The 27,557-nt window shown below is 39.3% G+C and overlaps 1 protein-coding gene across 6 annotated transcripts in view; it reads right to left on the minus strand.

Moving 5' to 3' along the window:
- The window catches only part of LAMA2 (laminin subunit alpha 2), a 368,416-nt gene that overhangs the window by 72,258 nt on the left and 268,601 nt on the right, over positions 1-27,557 (minus strand). For all 6 annotated transcript variants that reach the window (XM_057408938.1, XM_057408930.1, XM_057408924.1 and 3 more), the window contains 6 exons: positions 19,752-19,894; positions 16,877-16,975; positions 11,462-11,573; positions 6,835-6,997; positions 2,423-2,633; positions 729-845 (listed from right to left, as the gene is read on the minus strand). In XM_057408938.1, coding sequence (XP_057264921.1) covers positions 729-845; positions 2,423-2,633; positions 6,835-6,997; positions 11,462-11,573; positions 16,877-16,975; positions 19,752-19,894 — 845 coding nt within the window. The remainder of the gene's footprint in view (positions 1-728; positions 846-2,422; positions 2,634-6,834; positions 6,998-11,461; positions 11,574-16,876; positions 16,976-19,751; positions 19,895-27,557) is intronic.

Below are 27,557 nucleotides of genomic sequence, written 5' to 3' on the forward strand. Positions count from 1 at the left end.
CCTGCCTTTCCTGTTCCAATAAGCTGTCTCAAAGTGTTTCCTTTCACAATTCTCCATGAGGCGTTTTTCCATTCATTATAACAATCTTCAATGCAAGCTGGAAGTATTTCCAGAACCAGTGATATTTCAAGGTGGTTTTGTTTGTTTTTTTTCCCATAGCCGAGGTACTGATCAGAAAAACCTTTAAGGCACAATTTTCAAAAGTGTTATTGTAGAATCACAGAACAGTTTGGGTTGGAAGGGACCTTCAGGATCATCTAGCTCCAACTCTCCTGCAACTAGACCAGGTTGCTCAAAGCCCCATCCATCCTGGTCTTGAACAATTCCAGAGGTGGGGTATCCAGAACTCTGGGAAAGCTGTGCCACTGCCTCACCACCTTCATAGTGAAGAATTTTTTCCTAATACTTACTTTAAATCTATCGTCTTTCAGTTTCAAGCCATCCCCCTTTGTCTTGTCGTCTTGTCACTACATGCCCTTGTAAAAAAGTTCATCTCCAGATTATGTAAAATGAGAGTGCAGTCCTCTTCTCTCCCTGACCTATCTAGACTTAAAATTATTGCCACAGGCAACAGATTACTTCACAATGGAAAAATAGTTTCTTCCAAATCAAATATTCCAACATTGATAAAGTAAAAGAAAAATCAGGTGTTACTTTAATTATCTATTTTGCTTCCATAATGATGCTTTGCTGTACTAATTCTCAGATAAGGATGATAAAACACTCACCTCTATAGCTAAGCTGATTCCATTTGCAAGTTTGTTGGCTTCATTAAGGACATCATTCCCTTCCTGCAGGACCTTTTCAACATCTTGTCTGCCATCTTCTACAGCTTGCTTTTTCTTCTACAGAGTGTGTGCACACAAACAGAAAGATGAGTTATTTACTTGAATGGGAGGACAGTTCAAATACTAGCATCCCAATAGAAGACTGCATTTTGTCACCATGCCACAATACCACTTCTGGCATTCTCTGAGCTTTCAGAGCAAAGACAGTGACAACAATAAAGCACACATAATGTATTTTTCCTTTGTCCTCCGGTCTCCAGCTCTGTGTCCATGTCTTTTTGTTGCTCTCTAACAGAGGCAACTGACTGTAGCACTACTGCAAAATTAATCAGAAAAGTTAGAAATCCTAATCTTTATGGAGATGTGCAAGTTCCTCATTTTGACAATTACCTTCTCTGGCTATCAAGGCAAAATTTATCAAAATATTCTGCTGCTTTCCTGTTTATCTCCACTGGTGTTTCACTAACTACTGAATATAAAATAAAAGATGATGGTTTGGAGCAAACTTATGATTCTTGATTTTCTAACTACTGAAAATACTGCGTATTTTCTGTAGTAAGAATGGATTTCTGAATAAGAAACTGTCAATTTCCTGTGCAAGATCCGTTCAGTATCACAGATTAGTTTGACAGGAGACCATGGCATTCGAGTGTTCAGTGTGCTCTGATGGCTTCTTGGTCAAAACAGTGTCAAAGCAAGAAACCCCTAAAACAACTGGTAGGCATGTAAGTAGGCAGGACTGCTGGAAAGGATGCATGAAGACACTGTGATATTTGTGATGTAGAGAATATTGTAAAAACTAAGAAACCAGGTAATTTCTCTAACATTTATCCATCCACTTTTGGGAAGAAAACGTATAGAACAGAGATCACCTAAATTCTTTACAGCACTGTATTTCCTTAATTCAGTCAAGCCCACAAATCTTTGCTGAGAACTGAGGTCTCAGAACTCTAACCTCATCACTGTACATGACGCAAAAGCTCATCGAGATACAAAGAGTTGAAACATTTATCTTCATTAGGTTGACTTTGCTCTTTATGTTTTGGTTAAATGCTTGTTAATGTACAGTATAATATCCTCTTAAAGTCTCTGCAATTTAAATTAAATTCCAAGCAGACCCCTCTGCTATGAGGGAGATCATTTATAACAGCTAGTAACTACAGAGGATAGAGTTTGATTTATTAGTCTGTAATATTCACATAGCCCCCTTCAGTCTCCTTCCCAGGGGTTGCGGAGGAAGATGAAAATGCAAATTTTCTATAAGCAGATCTATGACAGCAAAGATTTTAACTGAACTCCTATTTAAATCTTGAGGACAGGATTTGAATTTTACACAATTATTTATACTGAGATGAATTTATTTTTCCCCAGAATAATAAATCCCATGCACCCTCCATTCAGTGTTTAAAAGCAGAGGATGTTATTTTAGTAAAGCTGTGGAGTAATTCTACTTTTAAAAGTCAATGCATTCCTTCATTCTGAGGAGTACATTTCCTTTTAATTACATCAGATATAGTTATATTTTAATAATATTTCTGTTTTACTTATATTTTTTATTTCAAGATTCAATCATGCAAAATTTCCAACTTTGATCAGACTCCAAGTAATCATGGATACAATTTGTTAGCACTCACCTCTACCACGGTCATATTTTTTTTGTTGACTGCAGACAGACGATCAGCCTCCCAAATTTTACGTCTAGCTTCTCTTAGCAGATCTTGAGCATCATCTACTTTAGTGTGGTAGCTTGCTAGCTTGTCCTGGACCTCATTTTTGAGAACGTCATTTTTCTCACTGGGCTCACCAAATAAGCTCTTCACCTTGTCCAAAAGATCTTCTGCATTCCTGCAAAACATCACCACCCACAAAGTCACTCAGTTCATATTTCCTACACTGAATAATCTGAATATTCTTAATACTATGCAAATGAAATGGACTTCTAAATTAAATCTCAAAGTAACATTCAAGAGAACACATACTTAATAAACTGAAACAATAGTTGTTCTGAAGCCCTTTCCTAAAGAGGTTTTTAAGTGTCACTAAGGTCCAGTTTGGCCTGCCTATGGTCAGTTCCATTAAAAGCCTTCTAAAAAGAAACGTATAAATGGAAATTGCATGCTGCCACTGGGCATAATTTAGATGAGGGATCTGAACTGAAGCCAAGGAAAGCCAAATTGTTACCTTAGCTTTGTGATTTTCTGAGATATTTTGTTTTTTTTTTTTGTTCACCTGCCCTGCCCTTGGTTTTAATGGAAAAAATACTGCAACTTCTGAGGACAAAATATACATAAAAAATGTTTTAAGTATTAAAAAAATAAATCCCAGTATTGATAGCTTGTCACAGAAGAAGTGTAGAAAGGCATTCAGAACTTCTCTCATGCCTTTTCCATTATTTTTTGTATTAGCAGCTACTGCCCTGTAATTCTGGCAAATTTTGACACCCTTATTCTGCAATACTGGAAGAACAGTATGAAGATGGATTTCCTTTTTATGACCTTGCCTCATAGTACAGTCCAAACTGCCTATCTGTCCAGCAGTCTACCTCAAAAGTCACGGGTGCTCTAAAGACAGCACTGGCATATCAACCTGCTGTGCAATTTTTCCCTCTGCTCTTTCTAATGAAGTACAATGCAATAAATCTGCTCCATGTAATCCCTTGCTTTATGTACCAGATTTTCTGTGTGACTGGGCTGCACCACATTTCTTGAAATGCTGTCTTGTACATTTCAGCTGTGCTACTTTATGGGTACCTTCCTAGAAAAGGAATGAAACTATACGAAATTCTTAAAGTGTTAGCAGAAACAATCACAGGTCTGGCCTAACACCTGGAATGCTGTATGATCTGGATCCTCAAAAAGAGTACAAGGGAATGAAAAAAGATTAGAAACTGATTAAAAAGTTATTCTTAGACTGTATATATATGAGAGTCTAAATACGTTAAAATTGTCCTGTCTTGAGAAGGAATGAGGACTGTAACATCATGAATGGAATGGATAAGGTGATCAACTATCCAATGTCTTTCAAAAAAGAAAATACAGAAACGAAAATATCATTAAACAATGTCAAAACATAGAAGGTATATCTTAAAAAACTGTGTGGCTGAGTTATGCAATTCATTCTTACAGGAAACTGGATGATAGAAGGTCACAGTGGCTCAAAAGCCATCAGATAAATTTATGGAAGAAAAAGTCACACAAAATTAAAGCTATTTGGCATGCTAAATAGAAAGACAGAATTCTGATTCACAGCATCCCTTGATAGCAGCTCAGTGGCATCCAAGAAAATGTGTAGGAATGTTATAAAATATTGAAAGATTTATTTCATAATTATGAAAATCAGGGCCATTTAGGACAGAAACTGGTGTATTTTTAACATGCTCTTTTTAGAGAGAAATTATTGACTAATGTGCCATTTCAGTACATTAAGGCAATCAGATGGCAGACTTGATTTGAAAAGTTTGAAGGAAAATAACTGAGGGAAAAAGCTGCACATGTTGGAGAAGTTTTGCCATCTATGAAAGCAATAAAATTTTCCTTCATTTATCTTCCTAATTTAACTTTAGAGAATTCACTTAAAACATAGGAGAGGTAAGAAGAATCCACTAATTGTGGTCATTCTGTTCTAGGACAAAATTCTGACAGCAGAATACAATCACCAACAGAAGACATGATTAACTCAACAAAGAGCAGAAATGATTAACTACTTCAAAGTGATCATGAGACTTGCAGAGATATTCAAAACTATTGCTAAATAATTCTGTAAGAATACATTTGACCACAGTGATCCACACATATACAAGCATTCACAGAGTTTTAAAAATGACTAATTTTTTTCATCCTATTTCTGTGCAGAACAGATCCTATCCACTATCTTACTACATTATTTAAGCAGGTTTAAGTTATTTTTCTTTAATATATAGTATTTGAAAAAGATTTTCAGAAAACATTAGCTAAGGCGCTTTCCTTCCTGCTCTCTAACCCATGGGTGACTAATTTTCTGTCCATTGAGTTCGTTGCTAATATTTTGTGGATATCTATGATTACCTGTAAAGAGGTGATCTTATCCTTAAAATAAACCATGCAACTTTGATGAAATCATAAATTCATAGAATGAATCATAGAATCACAGAATAGTTAGGGTTGGAAACGACCTTAATATCATCTAGTTACAATCCCCCTGCCATGGGCACGGAAGCCTCACACTAGACCACGTTGCTCAAGGCACCAACCAACCTGGCCTTGAACACTGCCAGGGGTGGAGCATTTACCACTTCTTTGGGCAACCCGTTCCAGTGCCTTACCACTCTCTCAGTAAAGCATTCATTCCTTGTATTTAATCTAAGTATCTCCTATTTAAGTTTAAACCTATTACTCCTTGCCCTATCACTACTGATAGTAGTGATGAACTACTGATATCCCCTGATGAACAGCCCCTCTCCAGCATCCTTGTAGACCCCCTTCAGATACTGGAAGGCTGCTATGAGGTCTCCACGCAGCCTCCTCTTCTCCAGGCTGAAGAGCCCCAACTTTCTCAGCCTGTTTTCATACAGGAGGTGCTCCAGCCCCCTTATTATCCTTGTGGCCCTCTCTGGACTTGCTCCAACAGCTCCATATCCTTCTTACGTTGAGGATGACAGAACTGCACACAGTACTCCAAATGGGGTCTCAAATCAGCAAGTATACTCATATATTTCTTAGTATAAAATATATTCGTTTATCAGGAAATGAAAATACTTGCTTTGCATATTTTGAGAAGACGTGTGAAAGGGAGGAGAAGTTTTTTCCCTGCAGAGCCCTTCTTCATGTCACGCTGATCTGACAGTTTCATGTTGGCTGTAGCATTTGAGGACTAAGAACATCTTGTTTGAAAGTCCTCCCCCCAGTTTCCCCTATGATTGCAAGCAGCACTGTCAAAGGTTTGGCTAAATTTTTGCTTCCTTACTTTTCCCTGGTTTATTTATATCTATGAGTAGAGAAGGCATAGAAGAGGCTCAATGGAATCAGAAGAAAAAGCAATAAGACATTGCTGAAAAATAAGTTTGCAATATATCCTTTCTCAAGAGAACAGAAAGCAGAACCTTCAGAATGACGGGAAGAAATACTGTACTAGCAGAATTTTCAGAAAATGATCCAGTTTATAATGTGCAAGATAATCAGAGCAAATCTGATTCTATAGTGCTTGGAATTCTTAGCTAATTTTGTGTTCTATTTACGTCTTCTTACAGTATGCATGCACCTGATAACTGACATTTTCAGGTGTGAATACCTCTATCCCAGACAGTTTTCAGAGACATCACAGCTTCAGTGGACCACATAGCTGCTCAGGTGGCTTACCTGCTAGCTGTTTGCTCTGGCGAAATGCTAACCAAAGCCTTGCTCTAGAAATATGCCTGGTCTGACTGACACAGAAATAATAAACTAACAGAATTTTAACTTCAAACCAAGTATTTTTCTGGATCAGATAATTTTTCAGCATTTTGAAAAACGCTTTATAAAGAGCTGCCAATATAATTACATATACATGCATATTTTTTATTTTTTACAGATCACTAAGTAACCAAACCCTGGGCTTCTGACTGTGCCAGAGTTGGAATATTCTTATCTATACTATTCTTTATATGGCAAAATACATCCTTTTGAATGTCTATGCTACTCGAAAAACTTTGCAGACAGAGAATTATTTTTATTAGATCATTAGTATTGCAGAAAAAAACCCTGCTTCTAGACAAGCATTTTAGTACAAAAAGCCATTCATCAAGTCTGAAGCAGAAGTTAAACATAAACTGAGACAAATTGCTTAATATTTGATTAGAAATGTTGCTGGCACCTGTGCAGCGGAGAAGTAATTTCCTAGGGATTGCTTTCCGCATAAGTAAGCATTTCCAAAAATGCAAATGCTACACTTAACAGATATGAAGTATTAGGATTTGCTTTCATTTGTATTTCTGTAAGCCCCAGCTTGAAAACTTGATTGGAAAAGATGACAATAACATTTAAAAGACTCAGATATTATCACCGGGAGATTGAAGACTGAGGTCTCTACTCACTTTAACTCATCTTGAGCTATTGCGTCTTGCATATTCAGCCGTCTACTTCTCAATTCTGTGATCATTCTGTCAGACTCACTCTGCAGTTCTGGAAGACTCTTCTCCAAGGTCTTGTCTTGGGTTCTTAGTGTCTCGTTCAGTTTTATAGCATCTTCATTTGCAGCTGAAGGGGGGCAACAAATATTTATGTAGGGAGTTAGTTAATAAAAACAACAAGAAAGGCTTTAAGCATCTGCCCACCAACTATTAGCAAGTGGAATGCAACTTGCACCAGTTATTCATGCTGTGAAATACACAGGATGGTTAATCCAATGATCACTAACACAGGAGGAAATGTTTTATGTTTCATCAACCCTTTTATTATAGCTCACTATTAAGCACAATAATTAAAGTGAAAAAATCTTTAGATCCATTGAAAGTAATATATTGCTCCCCTCTGCACCCTGAAAGAAAGAATTTGCACTGCAAAACAGCAAAAGATAATCTGGTACCTTGCGCATAGAAAGAAGCAGGCAGTATGAGCAATGAAAATTATATTTAAAGTACTTCTGGAGAATTATAAAATATATCATTTTCAGCATTCAGACTTAACGGCGCTAGGAAGAATAAATGATTGGGAAATTTCAGAAAAAGAAGGAGGAAGAAGAGTAGTAAAAGACACCCACAGATGTCTAAAACCCCTCATACATCTAGAAATAGATGCCCAGGAATGGAAAATAAAGGTGTGAAGGTTGGAATTTTTGATGGTACACTATAAATGTATTATGTATTTGGAACAGCTGAATTATTCCTCACAAAGCTGTACATATGATATCATATTCAAAGACTGACTAAAATCTTTCTGCCACAGCACACCACAACATATTAGAATATACACTTTCAGAAGCAACTAGGTCATTTACAACAATCAGTTCCATCTTCAATTTTAAAAATGCCTGCTGCATTTCCTCAGGCACAGCGGTCCCAAGTAACTGATTTCTTCAAAATAGCACAGATCCTGGTCACATGGGTGGTTCTGAATATTTGAAATTAAATCTTGTAGAAATTAAAATCTGTTCTAGAAACTTCAAATAAATTACTATTTCATTTACACATTGTGTAGGTTTACAGAAAATTATGAAGAAAATTCTGATCCAATGATGTCTTTGATTTACTGGTGAGAACTGATATTTGGATCTTTAAGCAAGAGTGGTTATGTGTGGGGCAATGAGAACTGGTAAAATACTAGACTTTGTTTAAATGGATCAGAGATCACTTCTGTGCATTATGCTATGTATCATTGCTAAGTTACCTCAGGCCAGGAATAGTCTTATATTATTATTTTTTTAATCTGGACTAAATAAGCAGCCATTTAATCTCCCAGAATATGTACCTTAGAAGAGAAAATGGATATGTTGTCTCAGCTATTTTATTAAGTTCAAGAAAATTTATACCTAGCTTTATCTTCATCCTTCACCTGCCTCTTCAGATAACAATCTTTACTTTCTAGTCTTAGTATACTGCAGTCAAGAGTTCAGCGGCGGTAAAAGATCTAAATGCACTGACATAGACAAACAGAAGGAAGTGCAAAGCTGGGGTAATTCCATAGTTAAGAAGGAAAACTAGCTATGGGTACTCCAAAGTCCAGAAAGTCAGCAATCGGCTCAGTAGAAATGGATAAATGGTCAGAGGACAGTCATTACAGCAAATCACTACAAACTTCTCACTTGTAACAGGGTTTTTTTCTGGTTTGAAGAATTCCTTGATTCCCTGACATTTAGGGAGGCTTCCAGCACACCTACAATCCTGTATTTCTGAGCACTGCCATTCTCAAGTGTTATCTTCAGTCAATGGAAATTTCATGGCATTTCGTTCCAAAGTTATTGCCTATTGGCAACAAGTACTAGGGAGCTCAGGGTCACAGATACAGGCCTGAACTCCTAGAGATCCGAAATACTATAATTTTCAGAAGTCTGTATTAAACTAGGGATATTAAACAAGAAACGGGCATAAAGAATACCTGCCAGCTGGTTGGTCATCTCAACCAGAACCTCATGAGTGGACATAAAGTCTTTAACGAACAATCTAGTAATGTATCATAGGTCAAAAAGATCAGAGGCAAAGAACCTATAGGGCCAATATGCAGTTAAAATGCCATCAAGATTTAAAATAATCTAGGAACGGCTCCAACATAAGGTGACAGTTTATCCTCAGTCTTTAAAAGGCGGTGGTCTTGAACAGGAAGACAACTGAGAAGGTCAATCAGAAGTAAGGATACAGAAATTATCACAACCAGAGGAAAAACATTTTGAAGAACTCAAGCTAGAATGGCCAAAGAACTGCCATTTCAGAGACTTGAATGATTTGGTGCATGACATTACAAATCCAGAAAGAAGACGTTTGACTGACAACTAGAAAAGATAGTGCCTGTTTTGAAGAAATGGGAATTCCATTACAGCCTGAGAACTTGCTTTGGAAGTAAGTGGAAAACAAGATGTGGAATAAATGAATGTGGGGTTTGTTTGTTTGGTTTGTTTAGTTTTTTGTTCAGTTTTTTTGTTTGTTTGGTTTTTTTTTTCCTTAAAGGCAGTACATGTCAGACTATAAAGTTTAATAGCAAATCATAATTCTGGGTAAAAAAAAAAAGAAGCTTAATGATAAAATATGCTTATGAGTAAAAGACGTAAGTCATAGTAGAGAAAGATTGGAATGCTATGCAGAACAAACTGGGTGACCTTCAAAACTGAAGTGATCAGACTGGAATGAGATTTAGTAGTAGAAAATACTAAGTTGTGACCTAAATAACAACAGAAATTTCAGATGCAAACAATGGGTTTTGCAGTTAGACATAAGGTATTAGTGAGAAGAATATAGTTATACTAAGGATCTCCATTGGCACCCTGTGATAAACAGCTGTGAAAAAAAAAAAAAGAAATGCTATCCCAGAACATATTTGGAGAGCTCACACAGACAGGTTTTACTGCTACTCAAGTGTAAGACACTGAAGTAACCTCATTTCAGTGCTTATTATGTGTGCTCAGGAAAGATGAACCTAATTTTAAAGGGGGAAGGGGAATTATAGGAAGCTGATCAGGAGACTTGAGAAAATATGCTTTGACATGTTTTAGTCAAAAAGATAAGGGGCTGAAGAGGAATATGATTACTCTTTATGAACATAGTTGGGGTAGGGGGAGCAGTGGAAGCACGAGGGAGAGGAAAAAAAAAACTGTTTCAACTAAAGAACAAGGTTGCCAAAAGAACACATGATGATAAACTAAATATGTTTAGCTAGAAATGAGGACTTTAGTTATGAAGAGGTCTGAACCTATCTCCTGTTCAGATTTTGTGTATTTGTGGAAACTGCTTTGAAGATGAGGGCTAGAATGCTTGTGATAGGAGGGGAGTGGATGCAGCAACCCAGAAGGTATCTTTCAGCCCTGTGCTTGTGCATTTCTTCTATTTCTAAAATGTTAACTTGGCCATTAGGCAAACACATTGATTTTAAAGTCTTTTCTCTGCTTCTACGATGCTGCATAAATTTATTTCACCCCCTCAATGTCTTCTAACTGTACTTCCTATGGCTAAACCTAGTGGAGGACACTTTTGTTTGGGTATAAACTTTGTGGAGCAAAAACTTGGTTTATTCCAAGTCACTCCCTTGTCATTCCAAATTCATCCTGAAGTATAAGAAACCTGGTCTTTTGTTTAAAAAAAAGAAAATCTTGAAAACTTGCTTACTTTTTGTTGCTGCTTTTCCCACATTTATTTCATGTCAAAGTTGCACATCCTAAACATATCCTAAATTGCTGTTCAGTTCAGCTACAGAGCATGTACGGGGATGTATTACAAGAAAGGCAATATAAAATGTATTTTACAGCACTCAGACAAAATTGGAAGCTTTCCCTTTCAATGAAACGGGCCTTCAGAAGAACAACTACTGAAATCAGTACTGTGGTGGGATTTCTGAGAAAGAAAGAAAGAACAGACCAGTATTTTTCAAGTAAAAAAAATTTCCTGTGATTGCCAATCATTTTCATATTTTTAAGCCATTAGCTTAGGTAATAGATTTATGCAACATACAGGTCTTGCTACTTGAAGCCATCTACAATGTTTTTGGTTGTCTTTACTGCATTGTGGAAGAGAGTTGGCTTCCTGCCACTATTTAAGTAGGGTTAGGAGTCACACGCAAATTCCAAGCAGCAGATGTTCATTAACAGCAAGTAGTAATGTATTTTTGAAGTAATTTTTGGGAATTAAGATGAAGTGTTAATGTACCAAGTGCTAAAATTACATCAAACTCTTTTACCAATACCTGGTTTTAACTGCTTTAAAAATAAACAGAAGCTAAGCCCTGTTAGTTACTTAATCCTAAGAGCTTTTCTTCAAATAACTGCAAAAATCCTGAAAGAACATGCTCAGTATTCTGCTAGTCTTTACACTTAAATACCAGTACAGTAACTGTTTATATAAACTGCATCTGTAGATTGGAAAAAGTCTGAAGATAGTTGACCATATTTTCCTCACTCAGCATTTAAAGCACATGCATTTCTCAGTGAACAAAATCTTCCTCACTGTCTCTCAGACCCTATTCCTTACCATCCTTCAGTTTTCTTGAGAAACAAATGGCACATTTTTCTTTTTCCAGTACCTTCAGCAGCTTGGAGAATGCCTCTGACGAACTGTCCAAGAGATTTCGCTCTGTCATTAGTCCTCTCAGCATCCTGCCTGGTTTGCTCACCATCTGCTGTCACCTTGGTAGCCTAGTGATCCAAATTTAAGAAAATTAATAAACAGGACAAGGATATGATATTCCTGCTGATTGAATCTATGTACAAAACTTCCCACAGGCAAAAGGCAATCAATGAATTATTGATCAGATGCATGGGAAATGACATGCTCTGTTCAAGTACACAATTAAATTTTATTACCTTTTCCTTTAAATGGAAATTGGAGGGCTTTATTTTAGGTTCTCAGAAACCCTAGCTGTGTGCAACAGCACACAAAGGGAGACAGGATGGAATTATTTACTGAATTTGCTTAAAGAAACATTGTTTGGAACCTTTTAATAGATTCTTCAGGGAATAAATACTTCCCATAGCTTCACAATTGTGCACTTTTCGATTGACAAAGTGCAGCAGATATCATGACCTCTTTGCTTCCTCTCCAGAGGTGTTCTCAGAGACAGTTCCCGACAACTGGCAAATCAATACATTAATTAACACAAGAAAAAAAAATGCTGGTTTTTTTTCAGCTCTAATGCTTGAATTTGTTTATTTATAACATACTGGGGTGCCCAGTAACATTTTAGCTTTGTGCAACTAAACGTTTTATAATTGTATAGAGTTGCAGCAGCAGCAGCAGGATGAAGACAGACATCTGCTGCAGACCTGAAAAACATGCTGAAGAAAGAAATCACCTTAATACATTCTATGTAGCTCTCAAGGTCCCTACTTACGAAATAAACCCATTTTTATCAAAAAGAAGCTGACCATTTCAAGCACCAAAGCTTGTCAAACTGTATTTGAAAAGCAAAAAACCCCACTTTTTTTTTGGGGGGGGGGGGAATTGCACCCCCAAGAAACATCTTAAAGTAAGGTGTTATGAGCTTTCCAGTCTCTTGCAAATAGCTAGAAGGTCAATAATTCAAAATGAGCTTAGGTTTTCCCTGACATGAGCTGTACAAACTGTTTTCTCAGTTACAACCCACCCTTCCCACCCCTCCACCCCCCCCAACCCCCACTTTTCAATGACAGTCAAAGAGAAATAGTATTACTTTTAACACATTTCTTTTTGTCTGATTAGCTTCTAGGTGGACGCCCTCCAGATACATCAGGACAGATGGGTTTCTGAAATGAAATCCCTACCATTCTCATATGCCTTACAGTTCTGGTGTACTTCAGAGTAGTTACTCTGAAAATAATTTACATGAAGATGGTTCAGGTAAATAGAATTATACAGCAAGAATTAGGAACTCATACTGACTGGGGAGAGTTGGTTCTATTTCATCCCTTTGTCAGTAGAAGAACACTGCTTTTCACATTTTTACAAAATTACATTTTTAATCATGCTATTGGTTACTTCCTCTAAGATCTACAAACCCCCTTTACTTGCCTGGACACAGAATGAAAATATTATTACAGTGAGCTGTAAGAAGTAATTGAGATAGGAAAAAGGAAAAAAAATACAGAACGGTCTTGATGAACCACTGCTCTAACTCAGCTTGGCATTCCTGATGTCATTTCATTCTTCATGTAATTGAGAACTACCTTAATATTTATAGTCAAGTCTTCCACAATCAGCCTTTTATTCTCTGGGGTTTATTTGCTTGGAATTTTCACATTCACTTTTGTTATACTCCATAGTATTTCTAAGTCCTTTACTACAAATGGCGATTTTTAATTTACGTATACTTTTCTTGCTTTTGATTACTTTTCCACGTTCATGTTAATTCCAATTGTCCACTTTAACCTCTCAATATTTATGACTGAATGCCATGTACTGCGTTTTTGTGCACATTTATCTGTGATTGAACAGTTTTCACATCCTCTCAGTGACAGATCTCTTTAGTACTTCAATCCCATTCAGCTCCACTGAAGGCTTTCTGCATTTTTCCACAATTTGCTTTGCCAAAAAGTAACCTTTTGCTTCATTATCTGGTCTAGCTTTAACTCCATAAACCAAATTAAATGGAAACATCCTTGACAGTATACCTAGTGATTCCATGGCTAATTAAATATTTCTGTTTGTTAATAAAGTCGTATTCATTTTCTGTTATATTCATTTTATTACAATTTGACATTTCTATAAGGTCAGTCTTCAGCACTTTCTAACAGTCTGAACAGGCATAACAAATTTTTTCCTGTGGGGGCACTAAGGGTCAGGCAGATTGGACCCAGAGTAAGGATTTGGAATGATACACAAATAAGACTTTCTGGCATAAAGGGGACTCTTCAGTGGAAATCTAGTAAAGAAATTATCTGAGATAAGTAAGCCTGCTTTGATGATGTTCACAGATTCTACTTACTGACAAAGGTTACAGGGAAGCCCTTGTCTGAAGACTATTAGCCACATAGCAACTTAAACTATTAGCAAGTACTAGCAATTGCACACGCATTTTTGTTTTGTTTTTTTTTTCATGTGTTTAGTCTGAAGTCTTAACCAAGCTGTAAGCAACTCCTCTGGATGGCATCTGGAGGGAAGCCCTAAAGGAACTTCTCCACCTCTTGAGCTGCAGACCACAGAAGGAGTAGTAAACACAGACCTCACTCTACAGATGGAAGTTCTTGGCTCTCCCTCCAAATGCTTCTAACTATTGCAAAATAAGTTGCCTCTGCTACTACTTCCAGAAATTTTTGAGATTGAGAAATTCAGTGTTATGGGAGAAATGAAAAAGTTTACAAAATCAAAAGAAGCATTCCAACCAAGAGGTGTGATTCTGATCTGTGTCTTTCTTGAAGGCACTTAACTAGAAGGGAAGAGGAGCTTTTGACTAAAAGTAGTCAACTGAGAGGAACTGAAGAGTATGAGGTCTGCCCGGGATCACAGATGTAGGAACGTGCATGAAAACATGTAAACATAATCAGTGTGAGAAAGATTTGAGGTCCTTCTGCATGGTCAAGTGAATGAAGGAAAGGATATGATGAAAAAAAAAAGGAGTGCTCACTGATGTAAGGGATCACTGGTTGGAAAGAGACCACCCACAAGGAATCAAATGCCCCAAAGGTTTTGTAGTGACTAAACACTTGTCTTCTACATTTAACCTTAAAATGGTTAGATTTTTTTTATTTTTTCATGGAAACAGACTCCTCACCAATCCCCGTCAACCTTTTTTGTCATTACTACTGGTTTCACTTAAAAAATGTAGTGAGCCTGCAAATCAGATACAGGAAAAAAACTTTGCTACCTATGGTTGTACCATGCACTTCAAGTATATGGTATAACCATTATGTGGTTATTAGCTATATCTTCATTTGGAAATGAGACTTGCACACACTACTTCAGGACCCACTCTTCTTTTTGGGACATTATTCCTATTTACAAACACAGAAAGAGAAGGGTAGGACTTGCCATCAGTTTCCAGTCCTTGAATTAAAAGAAAACAGCTGCAGTCCAGTTAACAACTCTTTGTAAGGATAACTGGAAATCATAAGGCTACTGACCCATTGCAACAACAGAAAACTGCAGAAAGAGAAGCAATGAAAATCTGGCCACCACACTACCTCCTCTAAAATCACACCTTCAATATTTTTCCTTCCAAGACTAGTCTACAAAAGGTCAGAATTTGCAACATTATTTTAGGACATCTCAATTTGTTTAATTCTTGGTGACGGTGGGGCAAATGGAAAAAGATATTAAAAGGAGAAACTACACAAAGGATTAAAAAACCTAACTGTCTTAATCTAAGGCTGAAAGATCTTAACACAAGAAAAATAATTTTCCCTGCTTTTTAGAGGTGTCATAAGTTAAAAATACACCTAGACAGAAAACTACCATAGCTATTCCTGGAAGAAAACAAACAAACAAACAAACAAAAATAAAACAGAAGTGGAAAAGCAAGCTACCATTACACTCACAATGAGATAAATATAGATAAATACCTGTGTATGTATGTGTGTGTGTGTAAGTGTAAATATACACATACGTACATACATACACAAACACACGATGGATGCGTTCTTAACCACTGCCTATGACTTAATAGTTGTTTTTAAAATTGCATATAATGCACACAAACCAGTTTCTCTGAGAATTTTAGTTCTGTAAGGTATGAACAGTTTTAAGACATGATACTAAAACTGTACGGGGTTTAGGTAAATTCTCTTAGGTATATATTCATCAGTACAGTAACCCACATCTTGCATGTCTGGTTGTTCAGCGCAGGGAAGCACAGCATCTGAATATGATTTCTGCTTGCCTTTCATGTGTTTTGGACCGCTGCATTTTCACTGTGGCCGGTCCACTTCCGTATTTTTTTTCTCCACTAGGTGGCACAATTTATATTATTTTCGTGGACAACGTCTTTTCCCGACCTAAATAAGGTCGATATTGAAATAAAACTTTCCTAATAAAAAGAGTAAACAGCACATTGATTGAAATCCAGAAGACTCTCCCTACCCTCATAAATGAAATCTAGAACTCATATTTAACTAAACTCACACACCTTGTGCATATATTTGAATTCTTCCTTTTAGATAATGTCCTCATTTCAATTCATTCATTGACTCTTAATGAGTTATACCAGGAATTCTGTTGCCTTACCATAAAATTTCTTTAAAACAAGTGGCTCAGGCTAGGCTACCATTTGATCTACAGCTCCTGGCGAAATAAGCCAACACAATAGATAACCCAAAATGGAAAATGAAACCGCAAAACAGCAAAACTTTTCCTATAATGTGCTTGAGATGGTTGGGCACTAAGTAACTGTGAGTGAAGCCAGGCTACTTGTATTGCAACAGGCAACATTAAAAAAGAAATGGGCTGAGATCTCAAGGCAGTCAGACTTAAGAAGTTTGAAAGGGAATACAGTGAGATGATGTTGCTGCTGCAGAAAACAGGTAACCTTACCAGAGACATTACTAATGTTCAGAAAAAAAAAGGAAGCAAACCAGGCAGTTCAGCTAGTGAAAACCTCAGCCACTCAAGAAAATCAACAAAAAAAAACCCTCCAGACATGCAAGAAACTGCGTGGTAACCCCATGCTTTTATTGCCATTAGGTTTGTAGCTGTTTTAACCTGCAGCTGAAGTCATGGAAAAGACCTTAAATGCTGTATCAAGAATTCTCTTTCCTTGAGTGTCAGCTTTTCCACATATGCTCATTTTTAGGTGCTTTGTATGAGCATTAGAAAGTTTTCTGAAATTATTATAAAGTTTTGCAGAAAATATATCTCAATGTATTGGCCCACAAAAAGAGGTTGTTGGAGGACTTGTTGCCATTTCAAACACTGAGACAGAGAAGCATCTTGTAATTCATCTACTCATTCATGTTTAATTCATATGCAGAAGATTTCTGTCATTATGCAGCCTTAACCAAACCCACAGACCCCAAAGTGATCATAGACTTACTCTTGTCAGTAGTTCATCCATTTCTGTCACCAGGGTATCCAGATTTTCTTGTGCTAGCTGAAGAAATCTCTCTGGAGCTCTCTGAGGCGAAAGCAAATGCTGTTGGGGAAGAGGAGAGAGAGTGAAAATCTGTATTTAATGGATCTCAGTGCTTCCAAATATTGCAGAGAAGAAGCATCAAAATTTCCTTTCATTACAGTATGTAACTCCCTTTCATCATTGACTCTTTTGTTGCATCCATCCAACATACTTTTGTCAAGAATCTTGACAGGTTTACATAGTTTAGTGGAGAACCTATTATTGTGGTAGGGAACACAGAGTATATAAAATATATAACCACTTTTTGGATCACCAGCATAAACACCATTTTATTTGTATGCAACATCATTTTTTCTGGCCTGCAATGTAATTCCTTGCACATATGTATGTATATTACTGCTGCAAGTTTTCATTATTAAAATAAGACAAAATAAATAACCGTAATAACTACGTAACAACCAAAGCAATTTGAAGTAATTAGGTCTCGCAGTTTTCTTCTTTCCTGAACCTATCTATGGCTGAATGTTTGAACAGATTCAAGTACCAGGAATGAGGCACTGCTGGACTTGCTATTCACAAATCAAGAAAACCTGCTTTGTAGTATCAAGGTCTGTGACAGCCTTGGCTGCAGTGATGGTAGAGTTTGGGATCCTGCTGAGCATGCTGAAGGTCAGTAGTAAGACAAAGGTTTTAGACTTTAGAAGAATAAACTGCAGCTTGCTTACAGCTCAGCTGGGAGGGATTCCATGTGAGGCTTTCATGGAGGATAAAGGAGCTAGAGAGTACTGGGAGATTTTCAAGAACACTCTTGTAAGGACAAAACCAGTTCATCCACTTTAAAGGTAAGGGAAGCAGACGGAGTAAGACATCCCCTTGGATTAATTGTGAACTTCTGACTCTGCTTAAAACCAAAAGTGAAGCATACCAGAGATGGAAAAACAGACAAATGCCCATTGAGAACTGCAGGGGCATGGCCAGGGTGTGCCAAGAGGCAGTTAGAAAAGCAAAAGTTCATCTCAAATTGAAATTAGCCAGAGATGTCAAAAAGTACAAGGATTCTTCAGGTACGTACACTACAAGCAGAAATAGAAGAAAAACAATGGCCTGCTGCCAAATGGGAGAGGTGAATTAGCTGAAAAAGCAGAGGTTCTCAACATGTTATTCATCTCATTCTTTTACCATCACTGCTGCACCCTAGGCCTTGGGAACAAAATTCCAGGTTGATGCAAGCACAGACACACCATCAGCGAAGGAAGAGTTGGTGTATAAACTGTTGCAGGAGCTTGACTCCTACAGATTGATGGGCCCTGACAATATCCACCTGAGGGTGTTAAGAGAACTGGCTAATGTTATTGTAAGGCCACTCTTCATAATCTTTGAGGCATTGTGGAGATCAGGAAATATACTAGAAGACCAGAAGAAATCGAATGTCACACACATCTACAAAAAGGGCTCAAAGGAGGATCCAGGAAATTATACTTTTAAATCTTACTTCAGTCCCTTAGAAAAGTATGGAATGAATCCTCCTGGATCTGTCACAACTCAAATGAAGCATGTAATTGGGAAAAGCCAGCACAGATTCACCGGTAGCAAATCGTGCTTGACAAACCTTATCACCTTCTATGACAAAAGAACCTGCTTGGTTGATTGGGGTGAACAGTGGACACTGTCTACCTGGATTTCTCCAAGGCTTTTGACACTGTTTCCCACAGCCTTCTCATAGAGAAACTGACACGTTACAGTCTAGACCAAGTGGTCTGTGTGGTTGGTGGGGAACTGGTTGACTGGCTGCATGCAGAGGGTGGTGGTAAATAGCTCTTTTCAAACTGGTGACCTGTCACTAGCGGGTCCCTCAGGGATTGACACTGGGCCCAATGCTATTTAGTGTCTTCATAAGTGATCTGGAAGATAAGATTAAGTGTACCCTGATCAAGTTTGCTGATGATACCAAACTGAGTGGGGAAGCGGACACTCTGGAACGGAGAGCCACCCTGCAGGAAGACCTAGGTAGGCTGGAAGGGTGGGCTAACAAGAGCCTTATGAACTTCAAAAAGGACAAGTGTAAGGTCTTGCAACTGGGAAAACATAATCCAGGAGTGCAGCACAGGCTGGGATTTACCTGCCTGGGAAGCAGCTCTGTAGAAAGGGACCTGGAGGTCCTGGCAGACAACAAGCTCAGTATGAGTGAACAGCAGGCAGCTGCAGCAAAGCAAGCCAACAGGATGCTGGGTTACATCAGCAAGGGCATAACTAGCAGAGATAAAGTCATTATCCCACTATACTAAGTGCTTGTCAGGCCACACCCAGAATCCTGTGTTCAGTTTTGGTCCTCACTTTACAAAAAAGATGTGGACAGGATGGAGCCAGAGGAGGACCACAAAGATGATCCACAGAATGTGAAGCTGTATGAGGAAAGCCTGAGGAACTTTCAGCCTTGAGAAGAGGGACTAGGGGAGACCTTATCACCATGTTCTAGTATTTAAGGAGTGCCTACAAATAAGGTAAAGACTCCCTTTTTACAAGGAGTCACATGGAAGAGATGAGAGTAATGGGTACAAGTTACTCCCAGGCAGATTCCAACAGGACACAAGAGGAAAACTTTTCGCAATGAGAACAATCCGGCACTGGAATAACCTCCCCAGGGAAGTGGCAGACTCCTCAGTGACAGACACTTTCAAAATTTCACTGGGCAGGGTACGGGATATTTTGCCTAGTCAGTACTTTTATCAATAAAGTTTGGACCAGGTAGTCCTTGAGGTCCCCTTCAAAACTGCATTCTATGATAAAAGTTGTACTGAAATCCTATTATTTGCGTATGTAAATACTGTGAACATACCTTTAATTCCTGTGTTGTGTTCTCAAAACCATGCAACATTTTATACGGAGCAGGCAGTGGACCACTAAGATTAACGCTCAGGATCATCTGGTTTAGTCGATCCAGGTCATTGAGAAGGAGTCCCGTGCATTCATCATCACAAGCTGGGGGAAAGAACAGCAAAGTTTATTTATTCCTGCTAAATGCTTAAGACATATGTTTGAGTTAGAAATTATATGGCTTGCATACAATTCTGTGAGTGTTAACACTAATTTCAGGCATTTTACCCCAAAAACACAGTGTGAGAAAAAAATAGAAACAACAATTAGGGAACAGGACTTATTGCCTAAGACTTGGTAATGTGACAGTTTAATATAAAATATGAAGAGCAAAATTGGTAGGCTTACCTCACAAAAAGAGGAAATAGTTAACACTATCCATTATGGACTAGCCAATATAAAATCCTAAATCAGACAAGCAATTTGGATGAAGTTTTAGAAAAGTGGACAGGTAATGCAAAAAATCTAAGGAACACTTTATGAAGTATAGTATGGCTGTGGATTTGAACATAAGAAAATACTAAAGAAATCTTATAGTTTACATACTTTGTAGTCATATAACAGCATGGGCAAGCATGCTAATCTTCTAATGCAGACAGCAGAAAGAGTCCAGGTAAAAATAATGATAGTTTTCTTTTAAGAAATGCTATTCCCTACCTCCTTTCACTAAGCAGTGTGTTTTTCATGTATGCTTCTTTTCTTGCAAATTCTCTTTAGCATGAAAAATACTGGCACGTGCTGCATAGACCAAAAGGAGTTTGCACATTACCCCTGCCCTCTCCTTGATTTCTATCAACTATCATGAGAAATTTTCATAACCTTAAAGTTTTGTTATCATTTATGCTGCAGACAGGAAAATTCTTTATCCTTTGGAACAGAGGTGCGTGAATGCCTTTGTTTCCCTGCATGCTAAAGAGAACTGGCAAACCTAAACAATATCTCAGGAGATGGCACAAACTGTGAAACAATGAATTCACTGGTGATGTTGAGACATGAAAGGTTGTACCTGAAGTTTTACAGATATGTAATTATTTATTTCAGCTACACTTCTAGGCTGTTCAATGGCTAAAAAAGCCACTAAACAACGTGTATGCTTCTGTAGAAAAAGAGAAGTAATATTCAACGGAGAAGAATTTTTTTCCTGAAATCTATTTTTCATGTAGATTAAATCTTTTCTGCCCTTAAAATTTTTCACAGCTATCTAAACGTTGTTCTTATTCTGTAGGTTGGCTGCTCTGTATACTGAGGAGTTGAGTCAAATACAGAGAAAAGAAGAATAATGAATACTAGTTTAATACACCATGAAACTCATGTGATGATTGAAAAGGAGACAAGATATATGCTACATTAGTACAGTCAGAGGTGGGTGCAGAAAGCTAAGATGCTGTTATTTTAAGACTCTCTTTTGCATTTTCATTGCTTCCATTTGCAGACTTCTTCCTCCTGTTTCACACTATTTTGTTACATAAGCTGAACTGCACGGGAACTTCTCTGGAGTTGTTAACTGTGGGCATGATACATTCTGAGTTCTGTTTTGACATGAAATTAAAGAAAGCTTATTGCCATCCCAGCTCTTGTCATATGCGTGTTTTCTTTTAGAATTCCAAGAGACTTATAGGAAAAGCAAATTTTACAGCCAACTGAACATTTTATATAATAAACACCTGCTCTGTAGCTGGTCAGGAAAGTAGGTAGACCTGACATTTTGAAGGATGCAAATAAGTGATCTTGGCCCTGAAAAGGTATTTCTGTTTTCTTGTTTGTTTTCATTTGGTTGGGTTTTTTCTGATATATTATTTCACTTAGGAAACAAGCTAAATCTATTCACCCTCAAAATTGTCAGTGGCTAAAAATTTGCTATGTGTCAAACTGACTTCACATGCGTAAGAAAAAAATGAACAGCTTCTGAAGAGATGAAGTATTCTCAATGAGTACACAATTGGTAAATGAGCATTCAGTATAAATTAACACATTGTCCACGATAATCAGGTTGGAAAGAGGAACTACATCAAGGACGGACCACAGTTCAGTAGATGGGACAGAACTAAGCTTCTCCAATACGCTGTCTGAAATGTACTGTAGCTATGGGAAATATTTCAAGAGTATGATTATATTTTGCAAGACTAAACACTTCTGTGTCTATCTATAAAACTGCCAGGATAAATATTTGTCTAAATCAACAAATGCAGCACTAAATTCAGATCATTACAGCAGTCCAAGCATGTAAAAGGCAAATCATGCAGTCAATATTACCATAGTCCAGCAAGCAATTCATGCAAATTACTGCATTTTCCATTTACACCACACTTTCCCATGAACAGTAAGTTCTGTGAGGATTTTGACTTACCCCTTGTGAGAAGCATCTCCAAAGTATGCATACCAAAGAAATACTTCTTTTAAACAACTGCACAACTAATAAAAGACTATAAGTTTATGGATATCTAACCACTTCTTCCATCTTACAAAGAGGACATAATGTATAATAAAGGAATCGATATCTGTGTTCCTCCAACTATGTGATTATCTAACACAATTTTGCTTTAATACATTCGTTGCTGTTAAGATTCAGAATATTGTTTTATGTCTAGGTAATTATTTGTCTAAGGGCAACTATACAATCTCTGATATGCGGTGGTATCCTATGAAAGTCAGTGACTCTTTAGTATTAGTTTTCTGTTGCTTCACAATAGTGTTGAGTTATTGCTAGCTCACTAATCTGTTGGCTGTTACCCCATTTTTCCCATTTTGGCACTGGTCTCACACCAAATAATAATAATAAAAAAAGCTTTCTTCTACCCCCAAAACAGAACCCCAGTAGAGAGCTGAAAGCTTTAACTTTCTTGCCATCGCTGCTGGTTCAGGGAGCTTGTGTGATCAAGATGTCTCCAAATCTGGAAAAATTCAGATCCAGATCATGGTCTAAAGTATGAACTCAGGTGTATTTCTGATTTTCACTATTTAGAAAGCTTCACTTGCTGGTTCTGATACATGCCAGTACTAGTTAGGTTTATATAGTGCTTGAGCTAGGTGAAAGACATTAGAGTGTTGGTCTAAACTCAACAAGAACTCATGCATCAAAAAAGGGGAGAACAATTGATAGCTTATCAGCTATCAAACTCATTAAACTCATTATTAAACTCATATAGACAACGAAGCAGTTGTCCAGCACAGAGCTAAGCTTAATTCTTACGGCTATGCCATCAGGGCTCACAACTTCTGTAAAAGTCAGGACACAGCAGAAGCTAGTCCAAGACTTCATAGATCTGGTGTTACAGAGTATCTTCCTTTTCAATTCACTCTGTGAAGGCTTGCGATAAGAAGCTTCCAGCTCCTGCTGAATTAAGGACTGTGCTGGAGCTAGGAGATGATTCTTTTCACAGATTCTTCAAGGTCTGCTTCTGATGGAATCAGCATCTCTACTTAGTTCTGAATTTGGAAGGGCTGATATCATGGAGCTGCTCCCTGTTTCAGAGAGAAATCCTTAATTGTGCCAGAACTAGTGGATAGGAGCTCTCTTGTTCTCCCGGGTGGCAGAATTAAGTGGCAGCAGGGAAAAAGTCTCTCATTGCAAGCAGCAGTCTATTCAGAGTACAGTATTTAAGTGTCTAAAACCTGGTATTAAAGGAATCTGATTATATTATTTTCTCCTACTACCAGTACTGCAAGTTTGTTGAGTGCAGCATGGCTAAAGGTCCTTTCCTCCCACCTCCCTCCCCCCAAGATTGAGTCAAAGAAAAATTCCTAACAAACAATGAAACATCTTTGCACATGCAAAGGACTGTTCTTATGGTGAAAACTGATCATCTAGCTACAGTAAAAAGTGCCACTACAGGTAGTGCAGATACATTCTGACACTGGCATATGAGTATGTTGCAGTTAAGGGTCATTGTAGTAGGCGATTCCCTTCTGAGAGGAACAGAGGGCCTGATATGCAGAGTTGACCCTCATCATAGGGAAGTGTGTAGTCTGCCTGGAGCCCGGATCAGGGATATCACTAGGGCGCTCCCCAGCCTGGTGCACCCGACAGACTACTACCCGCTGCTGGTATTCCAGACAGGTGAGGGGGAAGCTGCTTCCCGCAGTCTGAGGGGGATGAAGAAAGGCTACAGGGCCTTGGGGCAGATGGTGAAAGAGTCTGGGGCTCAAGTGATCTTCTCCTCACTCCTTCCATCTTCCACTGGTGATGTGGGAAGGAATGGGAAGATTCAGTTCATAAATGATTGGCTTCGAGACTGGTGCTACAGGCAGGGCTTTGGATTCTTTGATAACAGCTGGTTTTATAGGGCACCATTCTGGACAATGACAAGTGGGAAAGGTTTTTCTCACAGAGGCAAAAAGATGCTGGGGCACGAATTAGCAGGGCTCATTTGGAGAGCTTTAAACTAGATTCAAAGGGGGATGGGGTTGTAGCTGGGCTTGCCCCAGTGGGGCAGCGCTCCAGAACTGGTGAAGACTGGGAGGCCTCCTATAATCCTAGGGTGAAATCGGTGTGCTCAGCTCGCTCCCTGGAATGTCTGTACACCAATGCGCACAGCATGGGAAATAAGCAGGAGGAGTTGGAAACCTGTGTTAAGTCAGGAGACTATGATCTGGTGGCAATTACAGAGACGTGGTGGGAGAGCTCACATGACTGGAATATAGTCATGGAGGGCTACGTCCTTTTCAGGAAAGACAGGCCAGCCAGGAGGGGTGGTGGGGTCGCTCTTTATGTGCGGGAGCAACTACAATGCACCGAGTTCTGTCCAGGGACAGATGACGAGCGAGTTGAGAGTCTGTGGGTGAGAATTAAGGGGCAGGCTGGCAGGGGGGATACTGTTGTGGGTGTCTGTTACAGACCACCAGATCAGGGTGAGGAAGTTGACGAGGCCTTCTACAGGCAGCTGAGAGCGGCCTCACAGTCACAGGCTGTGGTCATCGTGGGGGATTTTAACTTCCCTGATGTTTGCTGGAAGGACCACTCGGCAACCCAGCCACAGTCCAGGAGGTTCCTCCAGCGTATGGATGATAACTTCCTCCTGCAAATGGTGGATGAGCCGACCAGGAGAGGAGCGCTGCTGGATCTCATCCTCACTAACGAGGAGGGTCTGGTCGAAGCAGTAAGGGTTGAGGGCTACCTTGGTTGCACCGACCATGAGATGGTGGAATTCAGGGTCTTGTGTGGTAGGACCAGTAGAATAGCAAGTAGAATTGCAACCCTGGACTTTAGCAGGGCAAACTTTGGCCTTTTCAAGCAATTGCTAGGGGAAATCCCATGGGCAAGGCTGCTTGAAGGTAAAGGGGCCCAAGATAGTTGGTTGGCATTCAAGGATTGCTTTTTCCGAGCTCAGGATCGGAGCATCCCGACACGTAGGAAGTCAAGGAAGAGGGCCAGGAGACCTGCGTGGCTAAATAGGGAATTGCTGGGTATGCTCAAGTGGAAGAGGAGAGTTTACAGGTCATGGAAGGAGGGGCTGGCCACTTGGGAGGAATATAAGGCTGCTGCTAGAGGATGTAGGAAGGCAGCTAGGATGACTAAGGCCTCCTTAGAATTAAACCTGGCGAGAAGGGTCAAGGACAGCAAAAAGAGCTTTTTCAAATACATGGCAGACAAAACTAACACCAGAGGCAATGTAGGCCCACTGATGAACGGGATGGGTGCCCTGGTGACAGAAGATACAGAGATGGCAGTGTTACTGAATGCCTTCTTTGTCTCTGTCTACTCTGCTGCAGGCAGTCCTGAAGAGCCCTGTACCCCTGAGACCTTAGATGAAGTCAGGTCAACGGAGCGGTTTGCCTTAGTCGATGAGGAATGGGTTAGAGACCAGTTGAGCAATCTGGACATCCATAAATCCATGGGTCCAGATGGGATGCACCCGCGGGTGCTGAGGGAACTGGCGGAAGTCTTTGCTAGACCACTCTCCATCATCTTTACCAAGTCTTGGGAAACGCGAGAGGTGCCTGAGGACTGGAGGAAAGCAAATGTCACTCCAGTCTTCAAAAAAGGCAAGAAGGAGGACCCGGGTAACTATAGACTGGTCAGCCTCACCTCCATCCCTGGGAGAGTGATGGAACACCTTATCCTTGGTGCCATCTTAAGGCATATCGAGGATAAGAGGGTTATGAGGGGCAGTCAACACGGCTTCACCAAGGGGAAATCATGCTTGACCAATCTCTTAGCCTTTTATGAGGAAATAACATGGTGGATGGATGATGGCAGAGCAGTGGATGTGGTCTACCTTGACTTCAGCAAAGCATTTGACACAGTCTCCCACAGCATCCTCACAGCTAAATTGAGGAAGTGTGGTCTGGATGATCAGGTAGTGAGGTGGACTGTGAACTGGCTGAAGGAGAGAAGCCAGAGAGTTGTAGTCTATGGGGCGGAGTCTAGTTGGAGGCCTGTAACTAGTGGAGTGCCTCAGGGGTCAGTACTGGGACCGGTATTATTTAATATATTCATCAGTGACTTAGATGAGGGAATTGAGTGTACTATCAGCAAGTTTGCTGATGACACTAAGCTGGGAGGAGTGGCTGACACGCCAGAAGGCTGTGCTGCCATCCAGCGAGACCTGGACAGGCTGGAGAGTTGGGCAGGGAGTAACTTGATGAAATATAACAAGGGAAAGTGTAGAGTCCTGCATCTGGGCAGGAACAACCCCAGGTTCCAGTATAGGTTGGGGAACGACCTGTTAGACAGCAGTGTAGGGGAGAGGGACCTGGGGGTCCTAGTGGACGACAGGATGACCATGAGTCAACACTGTGCCCTTGTGGCCAAGAAGGCCAATGGCATCCTGGGGTGTATTAGAAGGGGGGTGGTTAGTAGGTCGAGAGAGGTCCTCCTTCCCCTCTACTCTGCCATGGTGAGACCGCATCTGGAATACTGTGTCCAGTTCTGGGCCCCTCAGTTCAAGAAGGACAGGGACCTGCTGGAGAGAGTCCAGCGCAGGACAACGAAGATGTTTAAGGGAGTGGAGCATCTCTCTTATGAGGAAAGACTGAGGGAGCTGGGTCTCTACAGTTTAGAGAAGAGGAGACTGAGGGGTGACCTTATTAGTGTATATAAATATATAAAGGAGGAGTGTCACGAGGATGGAGCCAGGATCTACTCAGTGGCAAACAATGATAGGACAAGGGGTAATGGGTACAAACTGGAACACAAGAGGTTCCACTTAAACTTGAGAAGAAACTTCTTCTCAGTGAGGGTGACAGAACACTGGAACAGGCTGCCCAGGGAGGTTGTGGAGTCTCCTTCCCTGGAGACATTCAAAACTCGCCTGGACACATTCCTGTGTAACATTATCTAGGTGTTCCTGCTCCGGCAGGGGGATTGCACTAGATGATCTTTTGAGGTCCCTTCCAATCTCTGGCATACTGTGTGAAATCAGAGATTATAGTGAACCATATCTTTTAAAATGTGGAAAATTTGGTTTGCCAGCACCCAGCTTTTCTGATTCATAGTGAGGATTTTTAACCTTATTTTCCACACAATGAAATAGTCTGATTAATAAGTTAGAACACAAATGATAACTTGCACTTAAGCTGTTTTGTATGAAGAAACTGTTATCTTGGATATCCAAGAATACTGATAAGGTAAATGACCATAAAAATCATACGAAGCAGTGCCTGAGATTGAAAATGTTAGGTAGCGCTAGAAATAATGTTACAGGTATTCAGGATGTTGAAAAACCAAGTCTGAAGTACTAAGAAACCTGGCAGAACTATTTTCAAAGAAACTCACAGAACTGACTGATGCATAAACAGGGTTTAACTTCTGAAGTATGACAAACATATT

The sequence above is a fragment of the Pezoporus wallicus genome, unplaced genomic scaffold (assembly GCF_028554395.1).
Source record: "Pezoporus wallicus isolate ANWC-B61680 ecotype Strahan unplaced genomic scaffold, APGP_CSIRO_Pwel_v1 contig_3817, whole genome shotgun sequence".
Classification (NCBI taxonomy): domain Eukaryota; kingdom Metazoa; phylum Chordata; class Aves; order Psittaciformes; family Psittacidae; genus Pezoporus; species Pezoporus wallicus.